Source organism: Globicephala melas, chromosome 1 (assembly GCF_963455315.2).
Source record: "Globicephala melas chromosome 1, mGloMel1.2, whole genome shotgun sequence".
NCBI lineage: Eukaryota > Metazoa > Chordata > Mammalia > Artiodactyla > Delphinidae > Globicephala > Globicephala melas.
The window spans coordinates 147,862,358-147,884,655 of record NC_083314.1 but is presented as its reverse complement, the minus strand read 5'-3'; the positions used below and the strand labels follow the sequence as shown (position 1 = coordinate 147,884,655).

The 22,298-nt window shown below is 48.4% G+C and overlaps 1 protein-coding gene across 7 annotated transcripts in view; it reads right to left on the bottom strand.

The window, feature by feature from the left end:
* LOC115860494 (AGBL carboxypeptidase 4) overlaps positions 1–22,298 on the bottom strand; it is a 1,403,751-nt gene that overhangs the window by 237,316 nt on the left and 1,144,137 nt on the right. For 4 of the 7 annotated variants that reach the window (XM_060305751.2, XM_060305769.2, XM_030870078.3 and 1 more), the window contains 2 exons: positions 11,733–11,866; positions 9,251–9,635 (listed from right to left, as the gene is read on the bottom strand). The exons of 2 other annotated variants lie outside the window; for them this stretch is intronic. In XM_060305751.2, the coding sequence (XP_060161734.1) occupies positions 9,251–9,635; positions 11,733–11,866 (519 nt within the window). Of the gene's footprint in view, positions 1–9,250; positions 9,636–11,732; positions 11,867–18,862; positions 18,883–22,298 lie in introns of those variants that run through there. One more of the 7 variants, XM_060305778.2, reaches the window with a different exon arrangement.

The window sequence follows — 22,298 nt, the reverse complement described above, 5'->3', positions numbered from 1 at the left end:
GGGCCCCAGCGTCCCCTCTCAAAAGGCATCGGCCACTCTCATCTGCGGCCGTAGCTACGCATCTGTTTCTTAGCCCCGTTGTGCTTCCAGTGAGGGCTGGGACAAATGGGTCTCATTCCTTCAGTGAGAATCTACTAGGCACCTACTAAGTGCCAGGCCTGGGTTAGGCGGCTTTGAGTGATGTGCAGTCCGGTAGTGGAAAGAGATAGGCAACAGATCATTACCATCCTGACAAGGGTAAGGATAAAGACTTGGGAACAGAAGCAAAGGACAGGGTGCTACACCTGGAGGAGACTAGGAAGCCTTCAGCAGGACGGTCACCAGCTTCTGTGCTGGGGCCTGGAACGGGTTGGGAGGGCTGGGGTGGGGTAGTTATCTTCATATGGGAAGGCAAGCGGCACATAATGGAGGCTCACTGACCGACCAGGAAGTGGGCAGCATGATGACCTGCACAGGTTTGGGGAGGGAGAGGTCCCCACTGGCTCTGGGATCGTGGAAGGCTTTAGGGAAGAGGTGAGCTCCGACTGGAGCCTGATGGGTGATAAGGTCTAGGGAAGGTGGAAGGCTGGTCAGGCAGGGGGATGGCATCCCCATCAGCAACAGCTCCTCAGGTCCTTCCCAGGGGGAGGCATCCCTCCCCATCTTCTGAGGGCCCTTTGTGCATGAAGGCTGGGGTGGGCTTTGCTGGGCAAAGGCAGGAGAGGCTGTTCTAGCCTGAGGAACTGGGTCGGACAAAACCCCTGCAGCTCATGTGGATGCCCTCACAGTGGGGCGGGTCCCTCGGGGAGTCAGAACCGCAGAGCGGAGGTGGAATGGACCTAGAGAGCCCCCTCTCCATGGGGTAGAAGCCCAGGAAAACTGGGGTGGCAGGAGCTGGCCCAAATCCCTAGTCGTGGGGGTCAAGGTATTTTCCCCACTGTGAGGAACTGTAGATGCCCATTTCAAAGGATATATTTGCTTCTCCCTGAAAAGGAAAGGTGACCAACACTCGCTGAACATCTTCTTTGTTAGTACCTTACATTGAAATACCTATCGTTTAAACCTTTTAATCTTGACACCCCAGTGTCAAGTTACTATTTGTTTACCATCTTCCTGGTTAGGACGGAAACTCTGAGGACAGCTACCGTCCTGGTCACGGCTATATCCCCAGCACCCAGCACGATGTCCCTGGCCCACAGCGAACACTCATTAAACACGTGTTGAATGAAACAGGTTAATCCTCATGGCAGTCTTGCAAAATCTATCTTATTATCTTTGTAGAGGCTCAGAGAGGTAAAGTAACTTGCTGAAAGTCAAACAATTCTGGGTTGCTAGACTCCCAAAGGCTTGCTCTCTCCCTACACCTCTTCGGCTGACTGCAGTTTTCGGACTGCACGGGCTTCTCACGTAATGCCCACTCTGTGGGACACCCTCAGCTCATCTCTGACCTTCTCTCACCTTCCTAGGGTGTCTGTGAAGAGCCACAATCATGCAGGGGGGCAGCTGGGAGGAGAGGGTATCACCAGGATTCATCTCACCTCTAGGAGCTCTGAGCCTACCCCCTGCCAGCTGGTGGCCAAAGCTGGGCTGGTTCTTCATCCACGGTTCTTCCACCTTCCTCCCCGCCCAACTGTCTGGACCCAGGAAGCATCCAAATGGCAAGGATATGCGGAACATCACGGGCCTGCGCTGCCAGCCAGGCACTGTGTGCATATGACATGGCCTTTGGTTCTGGACCAGAACTGGCTGGGTGGGAAGACTGAGGGGTTGTGGTGGGAATAAGTCGGGCAGGCGGCGTAAGGGCCGCCCTCAGAAGCCTGCAGGGCTGCCATGGGCACAGTGAGCACCTGCGGGCAGGAGTTACGGGGGGGCAGAGTTTCACCACACGGCTGACATCTCCCAAGCAAGTCAATCCATGGCTTTGGCTTTGCTGGCTCTTGCCTTCAGGCCATGAGCCCTTCGAGAGCAGGAACGATTTGATCTGCTTGGTTCAGAGGAAGAGGGTGACTCCGAGGTTGAGGGACTGCACCCCAGGCCACTCCAGTGGGGAGGAGCCCCTGTGCGCCACGGGGCAGTTTCCAGGTGCTCTCACCCACTTCTGCAGCCTTGTCTGTCCCTCCTACCTACTTCTCCTCTGCGCAGTCCAGTCAGAAACCACTTGTGGTTCCTGGATGAGCCAGCCTCTCTCATAACTCCATCAGGCTCTCCTGTCATCTGGACACGTTCACTTCCTCTCTCTGAGCCCGCATCCTCATCTGATGATCCTATCCACTGCTGAGGTTGTTTTCTGTGTGGAAAGCACCTAACGGCAGGCTCCAAGCAGGTGTTCAGAGGGGCCAGCCACTGCCCTTAATAAGGAGCCCTTCCCCATCTCTCCCACCTCCACCTGCTCTGACTGGCAAAGCCAGCGGAAAACAAGCCTGCCACACAGCCACACCGAAGCCCATGACCAAAAAGGCAAATCCCTGTTTCAAGTGGGAAGCACAGTCCTGTTCTGGCAATGAAGAGAAGCCCAGTGACTCCTGCATGTCCCGGCTCCCCAAGCAGGAACAAAGGGACAGCCTGGAGTTGTCCCTCAGTCCCCTCCCCATTGCCCCAGAGAAATGAACGCTAGGGAAAAAGAGGAAGGAGGGTCCTGGACTGTCCTGCCACTCTGAAATCAGCTCTTAGAACAATCTAGGATGAACTGTGGCTCATGTGTTGATTCAGTCAAGAGTGCAGAAAGTCCTTCAAAGTGGGAGATGGCCAATACCTTTAAGAGAAACAATCCCAGTTCTCACTGCTAGATCTTTTCCTGCCACCCGGGGTTAGGAGGCCCTGGGCATAGAGGTTTGGGCCCTACTCCATCAGTAAGTGCGGCAGTGGCAGGCTGTGGACCTCCTGGGTCACAGGGATACCACTCATCCTCTTAGCCCTCTCTCAAAGCCCAACTTTTGTGAGCACTCCTGTGTATTGGTGAGAGTGAACTGAAGGCTGGAGGAGGTGGAAAAGAGCTCTGAGTGGAACAGGCCCCAGGAGGAGAGCCGTGACAAAGAGAAAATTGAGCCATAAACAGTGATGTCTGAAGAATCAAGGGGGTCAAAAGGAGTGCTTGAGGACTGGAGATAGGAAGACTGGAATTCTGCCCAGGAAAAGAGGGAGAGTTCAGTAAACCACAGACCAGTGAGCTTGAAATCAAGTCCAGGCGTACCTATAAAACAGCTGATTCAAATATGATTTCTGAGGACTTACAAGGGAAAGTAGCAATCTCCAGGAGACAGGAGGGGTTGACCAAAGATTAAGATACGCCAAGACAACCACATCCGTGCTCTGCTGTAGGACAATGATTGCCTATGGCGTGCCAAGCACCATATACACATTATCTCATGCGAATCCTCAAATGATCCTGCATCATTAATGCTGGACCCACTGAGCACTTACTATGTGCCAGCCCCTGGGCGGAAGTCTTTTCATGCATTTGCTCATTTAATTCTCTTAAGAATCATAAAGGTTGGTACTGGCATTGACCTTGCTTTTTGGATGAGGAAACTAGGGCCCAGGAAGTTTTAAGTAACTTGCCCAAGGTAACAAAATCAGACTACGGAAAAGCCAGGGTTCAAAACTCCAGTATTTCTGGCCTCAGGGCCCATGCAGGCTCTTAGTCACTGACCATGCTCTCCGGGCCTGTATGTGGTAGGCATTAAGATATTCATTTTACAGAGGATAAAACAGAGGCTGAGAAGGGTTAAGTCATTTTGCTTGAAGTTGCGCAGTTAAAGGATTAGAGCCGAGATTCAAATCCAAGTAATATCTGCTGCCAGAGCCCGCGGTGCCTCCAGTACAGGGGGAGCCGGCAGGAGGCACTGGCTGACGTCAGCTGCCTTTTCAAAGGCACTGTCAGAGACCCGTGCTCAGAGTCCAGCTCAGGCCGCGCAGGATCTTCAAGATCAAAGCTGGTATTTTAACGGACCTTGGACGGAGCACAAGGCACGAGCCCAGAGGGGAACAGAGGTGATAGAAACCCAGCTCTAAAGAGGCAGGACAGATTTGCGGGCCACAGTGGCTTTCTCCTTCAAAAGTTTCAACTAGCTTGTGATCTGGCCGACAGGGACATACGTTATCTCTTCTTTTTGCCTTCTCCTCTCTCAGATGGAGATAATAATCCTTACCTGGCCTTGCAATAAGGCTATCGGAATAGTCCAATGAGATAAAAATGTCAAGGTCTTTGAAGCCCGTGAAGTGTCTTGTACATGTGAATTACTGATACTCTCCTTCTTATCTATGCCTCTTCTGGTCAGAGCTCACCGTCTCCACCTACATTCCCTACAAAGCACACACAGAATGCAAAGCCATCACAGGCCTCCCCCTGCAGCTACGGCATTGGCTCTGTTCTGTCCGGTGTACAGGGCTGTGCCCCGCCTCGGGCTGTGTGTGCAACTTGAAGGCAGGGATTCCGTCTCCTCCTCTGTCACTCACAGAGCCCTTTCCAGCCTCAGCTGAACTAATGTTACCTGAATCACACCGGAACGATTTTAACTATCTAAGAGGTACTGAGAGTGCTAAAAGCTGAGGGTGATGTCTAAGCCTCGGTCTTTGACCTCTAAGAGCAAGGAATCTGGCTGAGGGGAAACCAAGACAGACGCTAGAGTTTACTCCTTCTCGTATACCAGAGCCTTGCGACTAACTGGCTTTCACTGTTCTGCTACCCCTCACCCCCTTGGAATTCTCTGAGACTGCCAAGCCCTGGTTTAATAAACACCACTCTCACTCTAGGCTCCTGAATGTTTTAGAAAGGGGCTTTCTATCAACGTATTTCCAGCACCTAACACAGTCCTGGCACAATGGATGCCCTTAATAAATGATGAATGAATGAAAGAATAAATGAATGCACATACGCACAAATAAATCTGCACTTTATAAAGTAGAAGATCTTCATGCCTTTTGTGTCCTCAGCACTTATTTCTTTGGGAGAAGGCAAACAGGAAAGGGCAGGAAAGGAGAAAGAGACTGGTGTTTATTGAACACTTACAATATGCTGGTCACAGGGCTTTATTCTTTACATATGCTTCTTCCTTTAATTTTGACACCACGACAGAGGCTCCCAGCGAAGGGACTCTCTGGGTTAGAGAGCGAGGTTCCTTCCCATCAGAGAGGGCGGACTCCCATGCTAAGATCATACAGAAGGAAAGTTCTACTTTACAGAGAGATGTCCTTTGGGAGGATTAGGCTGGGGGGGTCACCCCCACGTCAGTGACAGTGAAGTCCAAGGGCTAAAGAAGGGCATGTGGGCAAGGGCCCAGAGAGAGGCTCCCAGGACCAGCTGTCAGGAGACCCCTGGGAATAGGCTTGAGGCACTTTCTGGGCTTGTTTCCTCCTCAGCAACGTGAGGGCAACACCCTATATCCTGTCTAAGCCCGTTCACAACTCCAAGGCTCCAAGTTCTAGAGAATTTTTCCTGTTAAATCCATCTTGTGTTTATTCGTGGAATGAATGAAAGAATGAATACTCAAATGAAGAGGTGAGTCAGCCAGCGAAGTCTCTCCAACAGCTTCTTATGCCATCTTGCTGCTGCTCCCGCCCTTCTGCCCCTACCCTCCACCGGCTGCACCATTACAACTCCTCCTGCCAGAGGACCTGCTCGCCACTCCGAGGTGCCCCTCGGGCTCAAGAGGTCAGGCTCTGGCTCTCTGCCCTCTCCCATCTACAGACTGTAGGATCCCAATGCCTGGGGAAGTCAGCAATGATTCTTTTTAAAACTGAGCATCCCTGACCTGTGGATGGTCCAGCACCCAAGATGGACAAAGATCCTTGAGATGGGGCCCCTGGCAAGCTGGAAGGGAGAAAATACACAAGGGGAGGCCTCCAAGAGCAACGCTTGAGCTGGGCGCAGGGGGCGGGCAAGGATGGTGCAGCCCAGGCCACGCATCAACCCCAGGCTGGAATGTGCTGCTGAGAAGCAAAGAGGGTCTTTCAGTCCCTTCCTGGCTCTTCTCTGCCTTGTTATAGGTTTCTTGGGGGTGTGTACAGTGCAGGAGCCGGCACAGCAGGGGGTGTTTTCCCAGACTCAATCAGAGAGCCTTCCACCTTCAAATGTTAGCCCCTTCCCCAAAATTCGGTACGCTGCATTTCAATCACATGCTTACATGTTTACCTCCATCACTACGCCCTCCCCAGCTTCCAATGTCTTAGTCTTCTTTGTATCTCCCCAAGTTCCTAAGCCCAGAAAGCATGTGGTCAATGTGAGCTGACTGACTGAATGAACAAATACATATGTAACTCCTTTGCTCTTCTATGATAGAAGACCTTGAGAGGCAGAGAAGTTGGTTAACCTACTCAAGGTCACACAGCCAATTACTGGTTAGGAGAGTCAAGAGTTAAAAACCAAATCAGTCTCTGTCTTAGCCCCTCCACGAAATGGTATGAAAAAGGAGCTAATGGTAATTCAGCATCAACAGAATGCCAGACAGTATGCTGTGTATCCCTATGCTGTGAGACGGGCGTTATTATTTCCATTTTACGGATGAGCACACCAAGTCTCAGAGAGGTACCCTCTGCCTAGATTGCTCCTTGCTCTTCCCACCCACTCACCCCTGCCTGGATAACAAAAATGCATCCTTCAGGCTCCAGCTTAGAAGTCGCTTCCTTCAGGAAGCCTTCTTCCCCGATCCCCCAGATTCGATGGATGCCGCTCCTCTGCTGTCCCACAGCAGAGCTTCTAGCCCTGTGCTGGCACTGTGTCAGTGGCTGTCTCCCGTATCAAGCTCTGAGCTCCTCAAGGGGAGTGGGTGAGGGCGGTATCCTGAATGCACTGCGCTTTAACCACGAGGCAAAATGCCTGGCACGCAGCAGAGACCAGTAAATGTTTGTGGAAGAAGGGAGGGAGGAGGGAAGAACGCCAGCAAGGAAGGCTCCCAAAGCCACAGCGCTGGGAAGTGGGGAAGCTGGGTTTAAATCCAGCCCTATCTGGTTCCAAAGACTAGACTAGAACAGACTAGACTACATCCACGAAAACATACAAGCTCCCCTTAGAGTAGGGAGCCTTTTAGTACACTCTTGTGGATTTATCTTAGAACGTGGCACATTATCATTTTCTGATTAACAAGGGCTCATCGATGGACTTTAAGCTTTCACAGGTCACGGAGAGCAGGTGTGATTTTCTGGGACACCCATGGTCCCTGGAGCAGAAGGCACTGCACATAGTGGGTGCTTTACGCGTACTTGTGTCTTGAGCTGATTTACAGTCAGTCCATCCCACTGTGATGACGACAGTGCCTCAGATCAGAGAAGAGCCAGCCACTGGCCCTCAAGACGACATGCAAGGCCTGTGGGGTGGGAGTGCCTGGAATGATCAAGACACTGAAACTATGGTCGGGGCCAAGTTTGTCTAAGTGTTTTAAGACTAAAGAGGAACATGCTGATACAAAAGGCAGTGTCTTACTGCCCCAGAGGGTTAGGAGTGGCTTCTGGAGTTTAAACTCAGGTCATCATCATACAGAACAGGCAGTTTCCCTGGGAGCTGAAATAATGACGTGGAGAGTTTTGTTGTTAGTATGCTTTGTTCCCCTCCCACCCTCCACCCCAAAGAAGTTTACAGAAGGCGTAGCATACAGAGTGCAAGGAAAATAAAAATTCCTCCGAAGACCAGGAAAACACTTTTTCTCTCTGAAAACCTCAGTTCTCTCCCGCCTCCCACCCCGACTCCAAGATCAATACAGTTTTCACACTTTTTTATAGTTAGGGTTTCTCTTTGAGATTTTATTTTGATAAAAAAATTTTAATAAGTTTTTACGTCGCACACCGCATGTGACCTCTGGTGTCACTGTGCGCCTCTAGGGGCTATGATTTGGCAGAACGGCCAAGGCGGAGTCAGGGGGTGGGGGCATGACTAGCCTAGGAGGGGATACGGTTCGAGGTGAGCTCTGCCTCTGCCTCCCCAGGTGACTCTGCCTAAGTCCCAACCTCAGCTTCCTTCTCTGCGACAAGGGCATGAAAAGGCCTCTTGACCGACTCCCTAGGCCACCCTGAAGATCTACTGAGGCACTGCCTTGGGGACATACTCTAGGTAGTAAAAGGCACCTGTAAATCTAAGTAAGGTAGCACTTCTGTCTGAACATCAAAGAGAAATGAGGCTCTACATGTCAGTCTGTTATCTAGATAACACAAACCTCCCTTCTTGAGTATGAAAGTGCATTTGATTTAAACTTCGGGGATGGCACTTGTGTCTCTAGACTAGGTTCTTCCCTTTTTGAAGCCAAGAACACTGATGCAGGCTTATTAATGACTGTCCGCAGGGCACGTGGAGGCTATGAACTTGGGTTATACTGATTTGCTCAATACTGACTGGCCTCTAGTTTGTACAGTCCTGGATTCTTGTGTTCTGAAAGAGCGTTTCTGTCTTTTTCTCTCAGGTAAGGAGTCATTTCTCCCTGCTGGCAAAGCTGCTCCCTTTCAGATTTCCCTTGATTCCGGCTTCTAAACCACGTCAGATGTGAATATCTAAAAACCTAGTTTGTTAAATTCAGTTGCAATATAAGAGCCTATCAAGTTCTTCTATGAGCAAACCTGAGGAGTTTTATACATCTTTACATTAATCTAAGGTCGTGTGCCTCCCTGCTCAAAACTTTTTTAATTTTTCTCATTCCTACCAAAACAAGTCCAGACACCCCAGGCTGGTATAGTTTTCAAGGCCTTCAATCGCCTGTTCTTAAACTACAGTTGCAGTCTCTCTTCTCAACACCCCAGTGAGACTGCTGCCCTCTGCTTCCTCTTGTGCCTTGGAAGCCCGCCCACCCTTCAAGGCCCACCTCCTTCCCGAAGTCTCCCTCAGTTACAAATAGCCCCGCTCCATCCTTTGAACTCTCCTGTCATCTTATCCACGTCTCTCCTGCGGCACTGATCACTGTCTGACTTAAAAGTAGTACATTTGCCGGGATGCTGTCTAGCTCTCTTTACTATCCTGAAACCCCCTTGGAGAGGTTTCCTATTACCCCTGGTCCTGCCTCTTGCCACATGGATGCACAAACGAGTGGTGGCAAATATGCTGCCAGCTCTCATTCTCTGAGCCCCATTTCTTGACGTTGCCCGCTGTGCTCTGAAGAGCTAAGGCTGCCGCACGCCGAAGCTCCTGTCAGATTGGCTCCGAGAGGGGAGTGGCTCTCCCTTGGGGTAACTCTGCCCTTCCCTCGCCTCAGGGAAGCTCAGCCTGCCTGTCCCCGGTGCCCTCCCGGAAGGGGGGCGGCACACGCCATGCCCCCGCGGGGAGTGGCAGGCGGCCCGTGGCCGGAGCACTCACCGCTGCCCAGCCTCAGGAGCAGCACGTCCTGCAGCCTCCGGTTGAGGTCGCGGAGCTCCTTCATCTCGGACACCAGCGCCCCGTACTCCTTGAGCTTCTTAGCCTGCTGAACCAGCTGCCTGCGAGTCCGCTCCAGCTCCTGCTGGAGGTGGCGCATCTCGTCCTGCTGCTGCTGGTAGTTGCGCAGCAGCTCCTCATACAGAGCCCGGGGCACACCGGCGTCCTCCAGACTGTCCATGTCCTCTGGGCCCGGTGAGGCCTCCACGAAGACCTCTTCCGGACATGTGCTGTGGCCCAGGCTCAGGCCGTTCTGCTTCTCCAGCCGGGCCACCACTGCCTCGATGCTCTTGTGCGCCGCTTCACTCGGCTTCCGCCCCTCGGGTCTCTGTGTAGGACAACGAGAATCAGTTCAGGCAAGGGCAGCTGGGACTTTCTTGGGCTGCGGCTCAATATTTCCCCAGACAATCCTAGAATCACAGAACCACAGAACATCAGTGCTTGGAGAAACTTGTGCAGACACGTAGTCAAAGCCCTTCACTTTACAAAGGGGGAAACAGAGGTCCAGAGTGGGGAAGGGTCTTGCCCCAAGTCACACAGTCAGTTAGTGGCAGAAGCAGGACTCTGGTTTCCCAGGCCAGCACTTCTTCCGTTCCATCACTCTGCCTCTTGGGTACATGGTATAATATCATGACTGCCCTCCCCAACTCCCCAGCCTCCCACCCTACCCACAGGGCCCAGGCAGTGATCTGCTCACAGGGAGTATTCAGTGTGTATTTGTGGAGAATCAGTAACAAATCAGGCCAGGCCTAGCCATCCCGGGGGAGCCATCACTCAAATCTCTTCAACAACAAAAACATAAAAGCCCCTCCCCCCCTGCTCCCCCCCACACAGAAAAGGGCATTCCACCAAGTGAACTTTTCCTCAGGAACGCTGCAGTTGGGAAGGGTGCTAAGGACTCGAATCTAGGGCAGGAATCATGTCTTACTTTCTGTTCCTCCACTGCCTACTCAGAACTGGCACTTGGCAGGGGCTGGATAAATGTTTACGTAACTGAAAGGTTCAAAGAACGCTAGCACTGGAAGGTTCTTTCTGGTTAACTCCCTCATTTTACAGGTGAGGAAACTGAGGCTCAGAGAGGGGAAGGACTACACTCAGGGTCACACGGTGAGCTTCAGAGTCAGACCCAGAACCTGAAGCCCGACTTAGAGCACCAGGCTCCTTCCCCCACATGCGTTAGCCTCTCCTTGGACTCTGGCCAGGTTGAAGCTCAGCAAGAAGTGGATACAGAGAGGACAGTTTAGTGAGAAGACAATTATCTAGGACTACCCAGGAGCTGGGGTTTCAGCTGCCGGAGGCCAATTCCAGCTCGAGTGGACAGAGCTCCCACTGAGGGGAAGTGGGAGTTAGAGGACCAGTGCAGGAGGGCTGTAGGAGCTCTCCTGACGGGGGCACTTGTGGGAGATGCAGACAGCTGGAGATACCAGATTCCAGACAACTTAACTGTGTCCGGTCAAGCCTGCCTTAACCTCTCAATGAGTTCCTGAAAATTTTGGAAAAAAACAAAAAAAAACATGACTCTGAGATTAGGTTACATGACAAAATCCTATCCTGTCATTTATCCACTGGGATAAAGTGCTGCTGGTAGTCTAGATGAGTTTATTCATTAAATTTATAATGATCACTTTGGATATCCGTCTGCATCACTACACTGTGAGACCACTAAGGGCAGTGACCATGTCTGTCTAATCTCTATGACCCCAGGAACCAGCAAGGGGCCAAGGCCCATAGCACAGGTGCAATGAATGCAGGAACTAAACTCAACTGCATCTTCTGGACTATGCTTTGGGGATGTCCTTGGCCTGTGTCCAAAAGCAGACTGCAGTCAGTGCAGAAGGCATCCCTCTTCCTCCTCCCTTCCTCCAGGGCACCCATCGTACAGAAAAAAACATCTGGCTTATCGAACAAGATATTCAGCAGGCTTACAAGCAAAGGCTGAAGGAGAGCAATTAGGGCGCACACCAAAGGAAATGCAACCTCACGCACAAGTTTTCTTCCAACCCAAGGTCACATTAAGCCCTTTGTCTGAACCTGGCGCACCCCACCTCCTCGTGAGTCCACCCTTAGCTGTTTGGGGGCAGCCTGATAGTGACTGGCTCTGAACTGCTGCCCAAGAGCAGCCATGTTCCTGGAGCCTAGCAGTGACCTCTCCGGAGCTGGAGGCCAGACGGAAATGCACCACTCCCAACCCTTAGCAGCGATGACGCTGCACAGATGGTACAAACAGGACAGCGCTCCCTGGAAAGTCAGCCAGCAGAGCAAACTCACGCTAGCCGTCCCGAGCCTCTCCCAACGTGAGAAAGTCATGGCCTGTGACACCAGGGGGCATTTACATGGGCAGAGGAGGCCAGACTGGAATTCTTTAGCTATAAGAAATCTGAAACTGCTGCCCCGTACTTCCAAAGAAGAGGAAAGATTTTGTTACCTTGATGTGTCTAAGCTGTAAATCTTCTTCCCCGTAATCTTTAACTTCCCCATCTTCTTCTACATGATTGAGAGAAAGTTTGGGGATTTTTATTTTCTTCTGCATCACACTGTTTTCAAGGTCAGATTTGTCTTCTAAAATGCATAGCAAGAGAATAAGGTTCATTATGAGTCAAAATGCTCAAAATGCCCATAACCTCAAATACTAGAGAATGTCTGAGGCCAGACCAGTTAAAAAGGAAAAGCAAACAAACCCAAGACATGTTTGTTCCCTTCTACATGCAGGGCTCCCAGTAGCAGCAGTGCAGATCAAACTCTAGGATCAAGGGTATATGCTAAAGGCACCACCATACAAAGCGTTGAAATAGTGCCCAGTGAATTTGCTGAGGGGTTTCCCTAAGTATATCTTCAAGGGTGGCCTTTTATGGACTTCTAGAATCTTGGAACTGGAACGGCCCTTAGATTGCTATCTGGTTTTAACTTAACTAGCACATGAATCCCTCAACAACCGAGATATTTCTAAGCAAATGATCTCCCAGGAAAACCTGGGGGGTTTCTGCCCGCTCAGGTACTGATGAGCATGAAAGGATGATAGCTCTTACGGAGATAAAGCCTGAACTGGAGCTGAGGTACAGCCTCCCCACAGCCCAGACACAAGACAGGCTGAGTTAAGACAGATACAGGAAGAGTAACTAGCAACATTTACTGGTATCAGATAATGAAATGACAGAGTTTGGGGGGCCTCAGTGACCAAGTGGCCCAACTCTTTCTCATCTTACAGGTGAGGATGGAAGGCGCGTGCCCAGGGTGTGAGTCTGAGGAAGAGGCAGGAGTGGGAAACAGGCCTCTGGCATCTCAACCACTGCTTACGTGTGATAACAACACACACTGACGTGCATTACAAACTACAAAAGTGCTACACAAATACAAAGGGATACTACTTCTCCTCACTTTCTTATTCTTTAAACTCAACTTCAGATAATCTGAAAGAGAATTATTTTTCTCTTGCACAGATTTCAAACTTTACTTCCCAGATCTGTCTCTCACTGTAGATGTCAGCAGTAAAAATTCAAAGAGGACAGTTCCAGAGGTAGAAACTCGAACATGCTCTGGAACTGGCCCTTGTGGTAAATACTTTGAGGCCCTGTTTTCTGGGCCTGAACTGGGACTCTGGGAATTACTATTTCTTACTCCTCAAAGGTTCCCACTGCTGCTATATCTTAAATGTAGTTTGTAGCATGTTGCCCAATGCCGGATGTAGCATGTGGCCAGGGAGTGGTTAAGTTCTGTCTCTCAGGGTCTTTATGTGTGAGTGTGTGTGCACGTGTATGTGTGTGTGTTGAACATGCTCTTACACTTCCCCCAGTCCAGGCTTCTCTCCTCACAACTTGTTAGCAAAGTTGAAAAGGAAGCCTGTAAGCACCTAACTATTCCAGAATGCAGTCAAATGCCACATCTTCCTGAATGTATCTTAGGAATGGAGCCCCAGCTGGTCAAGGGTGGGACTGCAGTATCAGAGAGGCCTCAGTGGGAAGCTCAGCTCTTCCGAGACAGGGCGCGAGGAGGGAGCAACAAGGTCTTGATCGCATGACCTCAGGTGTCTCCTCTATGAAGAAGCGTGGGGACGACAGCAACAATGCTTCACACACTTAACCACACGGCACGGCTGGCACACACCAGGCACTCAATGAACAGGATGTAAAAGCTGGTATTATCAACAGGCTCAGAATCGTTTTATTTCCCTAAGCATAAGGTGGATAAAGATACAATTAAAATACAAAAACAAAGGAATGACTTAAGAAGGGTATCTAGTGTAAGGAAAATGCCCCCCAAAAGAAGAGGCCGTCTTGTTAACAACCCCTCCTGATCAGAGATGAAAATGCCCTTTCCCACTAGTGGAGCAGCAATCCTAGGCTTCTAGTTTCACAAAAAGGCCAGTTCTTGTTCTTGTTCTCTTTGTACCTATAAAATACACCCAATGGGTTAGGCAAGAACAGCAGCAGGGACCGTGGTCTTTCTAAAAGAGCAGTAGCTCACCTCCTATAAGTCACTGTCCATTCCTTCTAAGTCAAAAAGCTGCTAAAATATAAAACCTAAAGAAGGTGCTCCAAATGAAATTATCCTGAAATGGGATGGGTGGGTGTGTTCACACGTGAAAAAAGAGGGAGAGAAACTCAAAGGGATACAGAGGATGAGAGGGGGGTGCTAGGACTTCTGAATGCGTTGAGGCAAAGCTCCTGGGTCAGCCTTCAGTTTGACAAGGTCAAGCGCAAAAATCTGAGATGTAGCCACCAAACTAGAAATGACAAGCTATGCTCTGCCTCCCTGAGGGGAAGCTCTGTAGCTGAGAATCATGCCGGTACGGAGAGAAGCAGTCATTCAGGCTCACAACACTGGGCAATATTTCAACTGGGAGCAATCCTCAGACCATTTCATTTAACCCTTTCAAAATGGAGATGAGGTTCCAAATGGTAAATCCCTGCATCCGTCTACTCGGCAGTCAGGCCCAGGGATACAGGGGGAGCAAGACAGGCAGGGTTCCCATTCTGGTGAGCACATCATTGCGCAAGGTCACAGAAGTTAGTGCCATAACGTGAACAGCATGAGAACTCAGACTGTGCAACCAGAGTTCAGAGCTTTTCCTCCTATGCCTCCGCTTAACATTTACTGAGAATTTACACTTGCAGGATCTGGCTGGGGCCCTGGGGCACTGAGAATGAACACCTGCTTAGGGGACCCAAGATAAAAACCCACGAAAAAGAAAAGCCCTCAAATAAGATTGAGATAAGATCTCAAATACTGAATGTGAATAAGGGGAAAGTAACTGCTTTAGGATCTTGGGGGCAAGGGAGATCACTTTGGTCAGTGTAACCATGGCAGGCATTTGAGAGGAAGGGCCCTTTGAACTAGACCCCTTACTTCCAGGGTGGTCTCGAGTAACTTAATTTACTTCTCTGATCCTGTTTCCTAATCTGTGACTTGAAGTAAATAATTCCTACTCACATTGCCAGGATGCCGTGAAGATGATCAATTCTGTGTGTTAAGAACTTGAGCGGAGTGAAGAGCACTTGGACCGTCAGTGTACATAAAAGGACAGCCATTTACTGACGGCAAGAAGAGGGGTAAAGGACAGAAACCAAAAAAGAAAGATTGCAAAAACATTTAGACCGGAATGGTTACAAAAGGTGGTTCAGTTATAGGCAGGAAGAAAAGGTGAGAAAGAAAGTTAAGGTGGCTGGGGCTTGGAGAATAACTGGCCTTGAACGCTAAGGTAAGAAGAGCTGAGGTTCAGCCTGCAGGTGTGGAAAAGTCAGACAGCCTGGATTCCAAGTCCAGTTCTGCTATGTGGTAGGTGTGAGAAGTCAGGCAAGCTGCTGTGTCAATGAGCATCACGGATCTCTTTCCGTAGGAAGGGAGACAGAATACTGACCTCGAGTGGGATCAAATCAGCTGAGTATATGTGCCTTGAAGGCAACAAGAGTGGTACTTATAGCAGATGACAAAGCTCAGCAGAGCCTGTGGCTGGCCCAGGGCTGCTGCAGGCTTGCCCCTGGAGGTGGAGACCTACTCAGCCACCTGGCTTGAGAAGGGAGACACCTGAGAGAGCCTTACTCCCCATATGACGACAGGAGCCCAACTCCCACCGGCTATACCCAAAGCTCCACGCCCCGTCCATCTAACTGGAATGCCCCCTCCTTTCCTTTCTGTTAGACAAACTCCACCTAACCTCCACTCAGCTCCTCTTTCCTCCTCTAAGGTCCCATTACACCTTATACATACCTTCTCTGTAGCCTATTTTCTTACTATGTTGCAATCACCTGTTCTGAGGTCTGCCTTTCCCACGGGAGTGTGGGTAACCACAGGGCAGGGCCCATATCACAGGCTTGGCCATACAGTATAGAGGCTCATCAAAAAAAATGTTGAGTGAAAGAATAATAAAAAGAGGCTATACCAGTAAGCATATGAAAAGATGCTCAAAATCATCAGTCATTAGGGAAATGTAAATCAAAAATAATACTATCAGATATACTTCATACTCACTAGGATGGCTACAATCAAAAAAAGAAAAGAACAGAGAATAAACATAGCAAGTGTTGGGAGGATATGGAGAAACTGGAACCCTCATACATTCCTGGTGGGAATGTAAAATGGTGCAGCCACTATGGAAAACAGCTTGGCAGTTCCTCAAAAGGTTAAACAGAATAACCATACGATCCAGCAGTTCCACTCTTAGGTATGTACTCAAGAGAAATGAAAACATGTCCACCAAAAACTTGTGCACAAATATTCATAGCAACATTATTCATAATAGTCAAAAGGTGGAAACAAGCCAACTGTCCCTCAACTGATGAATGGATAAACAAAATGTGGTATATCCATGCAATGGAGTATTATTCAGCCGTTAAAAGAAATAAAGTATTGATACTTGCTACAACATGGATGAATCTTGAAAGCATCATGCCAAGTGAAAGAAGCCTGACAAAAAGGCCACATAATATATGATTCCATTTATATGAAATGTCCAGAATAGGTATATCCACAGAGATAGAAAGTAGATTAATGTTTTCCAGGGACACAGGGGAAAGGGGCAATGAGAAGTGACCACTTAATGGGTAACAGGGATTTCTTTTTGTGTGATGAAAATTTTCTGGAATTAGATAGTGATGATGTTTGTAGAACACTGAATTGTACACACTCTAAAATGGTTAACATGGTGAATTTTGTCTTATGTGAATTACACTTCAATTAAAAAATAGGCTACCACTTTTAGAATGTCTATTAGCGACCAGATGCCACTATACGGCTCTTCACATACATTACTGTACTTCCCAACAACCCTGCAAGCAAGTATTAGCTGCATGCTTTTCCACAGAAGAAGCAATGAGACTCAAAGAGGGCCTAAAGCCACCCAGATGCGAAGGCACAGAGCCAGGATTCGATCTAGATCTCTTTGCTCCCCAAGCCCACGCTCTATTCTCTCTAAAAACACATGCTTGAAATATGGTTGAGCCATATTCATAAATGCTGAACGAATGAATGATGGCTCTAGATAAGGACATCTAACTTCCCCAGCCTGAAGTTCAAAGCAGAAGACCACTTTACTCCTGCTCTCCTACCACACCCCTCTGGCCTCAGGAAGCCCCCAGATAGGAGTAACTATCGCCAGGCACAACGAATTAGGTTGTAGGCCAGGGCTCAGGGTTTGAATGGGTCCTTTGAAAGGGTAGGCTGAGCAGTGCAGGAAGGTCTGAGTGACAGAAGTAAGTTCCTGAAAGGAGCAGAAGCAGACAGTCCCTCGAGTCACATGTCCCCTTACCTGGATCCTGGCTGCCCCAGTGCTTGGCCAGGGCGATCTTGAGGCCCCTCTGAGAGGTAACTACCTGCTGGCTCCATCCTAATGCCCATCACCCTCCTCCCTGTGCCATGCTCCCTGGATGAGGGCTCAGGAAGATCTGAGGCCTCCACTTGTCCTTTCCTGCAGTCACTGGACATTCACTGAGCCCCTGTTCCGTGCTGAGCACTCTGCTAAGTGGTCCTTGTCTTTCGGATCCTTACAACCCAGGATGTGCCAAGAATCCCAACCAGAATAGAAGGTTTGACTTCCTGAGAGATGCTGGCTCATGTGGGGGCAAACCTCCAAGCTCCAGGCCTTCCTAATCCTAATCCCAAATTAAAGGTGGTGCCTCACATCCGCACCTAGTCCACAGAAGATTACGGAACACTCAGTGTCACCGTAAAAAGTGGAAGAACTGGTTGGGAGAGGGAGGCCCAGGATTTAACAAAAGCAGCCCAGTCTTTCCAGTCAGGGAGTCCTGGCTTGGAATTCTGCCTCTGCTACATACTAACTGTGGGAACTTGGGCAAGCTACTTCACCTGTCCGAGTCTCACTTTCATTATCTGTAAAGTGGGGATAATAAACTGTTTTCCAAAAGGTAGTGCATATAAAACACCAAGCACAGTGCCTTTCTTGTCCCAGGTGTTCAGTGAATAGTGGCTGTGAGGCTACCCCTGTGGGCTGTGTCATTGGCTTTTATCCTGTGGCAAAGAGACCCGTACCCGACACAGATTGAGACATGATGAAAGAGATGTTTGGGGAAGATTAATGTGGCAATGGCAAGCGAGATGGATGAGGTGTGAGGAGGAGACTGAACACAGGGTGACAAGAAGCTATAACTCCTGACTGGTCACATTAATGAAGGTGAACGGTGGTGTGGATCACCTAAGACAGCAGGTAACTTCATGCAGCATTTTAATGTGGCTTTGGAGTATGCTTCTGGCTTTGCATTCCAGGAAACCACAGAAGAAATTAGCAGGAGACTCGAAAAGGATGAGTCAACCCACGTCTCTGGTCAACCCACCTTTGCAACTGCTCCAAGCTTAAGACCAAGTAATCAGTTTTAGTGTAAACAGAAATAAGTATGTAGCCTCTGAAGAGATAAACTTCATTGATTCTAACTTCCTGATTCTTTTGTTTCCAGGGCAAGAAAACCACCAAGGATTTGGGCATCAACTTTCTCCTCCTCCTTTCCAGCTACTATGTTGTCAGCTAACTGCATTCATCTTATTCAACAAATACTGAGTAAGCAACTACTATGTGCCAGGCCCCATGCCAAATTCTTTACTAACATCAATATATTCAATCCCCATAATGATTCTATTGAAGCAGAAACTGAGGGTCAAAGAAGTGAGGTGGCTTGCCTAAGACACAAAGTTATTAAATATCAGAGCCAGACGTTCCAGTCAGGCCTGCATGTCACTCGGGGCCTGGTTCTATCATCTAATTATCCTATAGGAACAAGAGAAAAATTACCAAGTTGCTGTAACTTCCTCCACTGAACTAGAAGGCACATATAATATGGTGAGTGTGTCAATATAATTTCCCAAGTGCCAGCTTTTCTCCCAAGCCTTTGCCTACATCCAGGAGAATGCTGTGATCCCAAATTGAACTCAGTATGACTTGATACCAACCTCCTGAACTCCAAGCTTATCAAGACTACCAAGCCCTAACTAACCCCCAAATAGAGTCCCTATTCAAAGCCATAAAATATGGTAGAAGCTGCTCTTCAAAAATATAGAAGAACTTGGTATTTGTCATTAATCTGAGAGGGAGAAACATCCCATTAAACTTACCACTGGAAAAAAAAATGGAGGCATGTTTAATGAGCAAATAGTGTTTTAGAAAAGAGGCCGGTGGACAGGAAATCCAATGCAATTCTGTCTTCAAACATGAAGATGCTCCTGAAGAATTTGAAATACAGTTAAATGGGAGAGGTACTGTCTTGACTCCCATTTTACATAAAATCATGCTGGATAATTAAAAGAACCCAATGTCAGAGTTTAATGTGGTGTGGGCTTGTTAGCTATGATGAAGTTCTGAAAGGCTAAACATAAACTGTTTTACATAGGTTTTGTCTTATTTAAAAAATATCTATATGCAAGTTTAAAGTTCTTCATCTGTGTAAAATCCTTGCAAAGTCTTATGTTTGCATTAAAAACAGACATGCCACAGAAAAGGCATGCATATCTCATTCTCTGGCCTGTGGCGTTTGTTTTTTTAAAATCCAAGGCAGACAAAATTCTCAAGTTTCAAGGATTGTATCTAGCCAAGACAACACGAAGACGAGTGCCCTGCTGTGGTAAAGCAGAAAGAAATCAAGAGACACGGGTTCGAGGCCCGGCTTTGTAACTCACTCTCTGGGTGACCAGTTACTTCCTTTCAGCTTTCTTTTCTGTAAAACATGGGGACTAGACTAGAAAACCTTAAGAGATCCTTCCAGCTGTGTGACCAACTGGCCAGCCACAGGGAATTCCACTTCTCTTTCTCTTCTATGCAGTGCCGGGCAAGAGTAGATGATCTAATCCCTCCAGGTGGGCTCGTTTGAAGAAATGTCCTGCTGAGACCATCCGAAAGGGGAGAGAAGAACTGCCAACCAGGTTTCAGTAGGTCTCCCTGCTTTCACTCCCATGGCCTCACTGGCCTTGGCACAGGGCTAGGGCACAGACAAAACTAGGAACCTCATCCTTCTGACTCATTTGTCTAGCTACCCTCATGTGCTTCACCAGGCTGTTGCCAGGGTAATAAGTGGCCCCACCACAGGGTCACAGAGGGGCGACACATGGGGGGAGATGGTAAGCCTTTCATGCTAAAGTCAAGCCACAGGAGGATTTACAACACCCACAAGTTAAATTTTAAACCTGTCTTCTCCTTGGTCCTCTAAATCGCTCCTTTCCACAAATGGTGGCACCCACGACTAAGCAAGCTGTTCTCTCAACAATGCTTAGCCACCACAGTCCTTCTCAGCTACCTATATTTAATGAGTACCTACTATGTGCCAGATACTTTTCCATATTACCTTGCTAAATAACATAGTGGGCAAGTCACTCGTTACCATCTCTACGTTACATTTGAGTACCTGAAACTCAGAGAAGTGAAGTAATCTCCCCAAGGTCACACAGCTTGTAAACAGCAGAGTCACGGTTTGAACCCAGACTGTCTCACTTCAAAGCCTATCTTCTTTCAGCTCTCTAAATCTTCCTCCTTGATACTCAAGGAAGCGACCTTGGGGAGGGGGTCATTTAACCAATTCTCCCATAGGACAGGATTTCATTCCAGAATATCCACCTCCCCTGACAGGGAGCTCATCACTATGCTTAGAAGCCCTTTCCATCGTTCATCCTCTCTCTCGGCTATTATTATATCCCTCCCACCAACCGCTTTGAATTCCACTCTCTGGACCTAATTTTGCTTTCTGGGCCTCAAAGAACAGGTCTGATTCTTCTTCTAGTGGGGCAAAACTCAGACATTCAAAACTACCAAAATATCATCCCATGCAAATCTTTTCTTCTCCTGCTTATATATTTAGCTGTCCTATCCTACTATGTCTCACCAATGAGCTCAGAGGAAAAAGTAGTTGCTGTGTAGTTAAAAGAAACAAAAACAGGCCTAGATCTGGGATACAAAGGCCTCGCTCCTTGTTTGATTTCCAGGACACCCATCTCTCCTGGTTATCACTTGATTCTTAGTCCATCTCTGGCTGCTTCTCCCCAGTCCCCTTTCTGGGCTCTTCTTCAGCTGTGCCCTTAAAAGCTGGTGTTCTAAAGAGTTCTGCAGGATTCGCTTACTCTGCCCCCTCTCCCTCTGTGAAACCACCACTTCCACGGCTAATGACTTCCACATTGGGATCTTCAGCCCAACTTCAGAGCACTCTCCTGAACCTTGGGCCACATGCCTAATCGCTCTCCTGGAGTATCTGCCCAGATATCCCATGGGCCCCCAAGATTCATCTTGTCTCAGACTGAACTCAATATCTCCTCTTCCAACCAACTACTTTTCTAATGCCCCCCATGGAGGGAGGAGAGCCCAGACCACCACATCATCATCACACACATCACCACAATCAGACAGTTCCCAAGTCCTGTGGATTCTCCTTCCTCAACCCACCTCAGAGCCATCACAAGCACTGCCACCCTAGTTCGGGTATCATACTTTTCGACTGACCTGACTCACAGTTCTCCAAGAGCTTCACGTGTATGGGAAGACCTTAGCCCACTGCCTGGCACCTACAGCACCCACTAAACAACTGTCTGCGTAGCTCTCTTCTCCCAGGGTAAAATAAGAAGCCTTATCTCACAAGGATGTAGACAGAGTATGTATATGGTAATTCCTAGCATTGAACCTGGAGCCTGGTGAGTTCTTAATAAATATTTAGTAAACGAGTCCGTGAAGGCAAGAAACAATGCCTATTCCTCCTCCTGTATTTCCCTCCAGTGTAAGACTGACCACCTAGTGTAACTTAATACCTGGGGAACGTAAATGAACCAGAGAAAAGCTCTTCAGGGTATGTATGCTGTTCCAGTAAGCATTTTAAAATGAAGAGTACACACATCTTCTCTCTCTAAGGAGCTTATAAGACAAAGCAGGTAGGCACAGTGGAAAGAGAATAAATCTTGAAGTCAAAGATCTAAGTCTGAATTCTACTTTTCTGGTGCGTTTTTAAAAATAAACACCAGTGTGCTCTTGAATGACAAGAAAACACACAAAAGAGCGAGACCTGAGCTTGTCTGGGGCAATTTCTTCTTTCATCCTGTGAACCAGAACTCTGAAATACTCAGCAACACATACTATTTAGCTGTAACAAATATGTGGTTCTTAAACATGACAAATCACATGAGACGGGACCTTAAATGGTTAACATTTCAGTAGAATCTGCAACAGATGACAGCAGGCAAGTTCCAATCTTCGCTCCAATGTACATCAGCAGAACATGTCAAAACCTAAATTAAAAGTTTTCACTCGTTTAAAAAAAAAAAAAAGAATCCTTTTGTTGGCAGTCTCCCACTGATGACACGCAACAATCTTTGCATATGAAATCGGCTACTCCCCTGCTTCACTGCTAACTTTGTAGAAGTTCCAAAGCATTTCTGGAGCAAGTGATCCATTTGGACCAACAATGCCAAGCTGGGACCTGAGCCCTGAATGAGCTAAAATTACCAAAGCAAGAAGAACGTGGCTTTGGAAGCTGTTTCCCCCAAGTGTGGGGTTTCTTCTAGTCAAGGGAGTGATAAA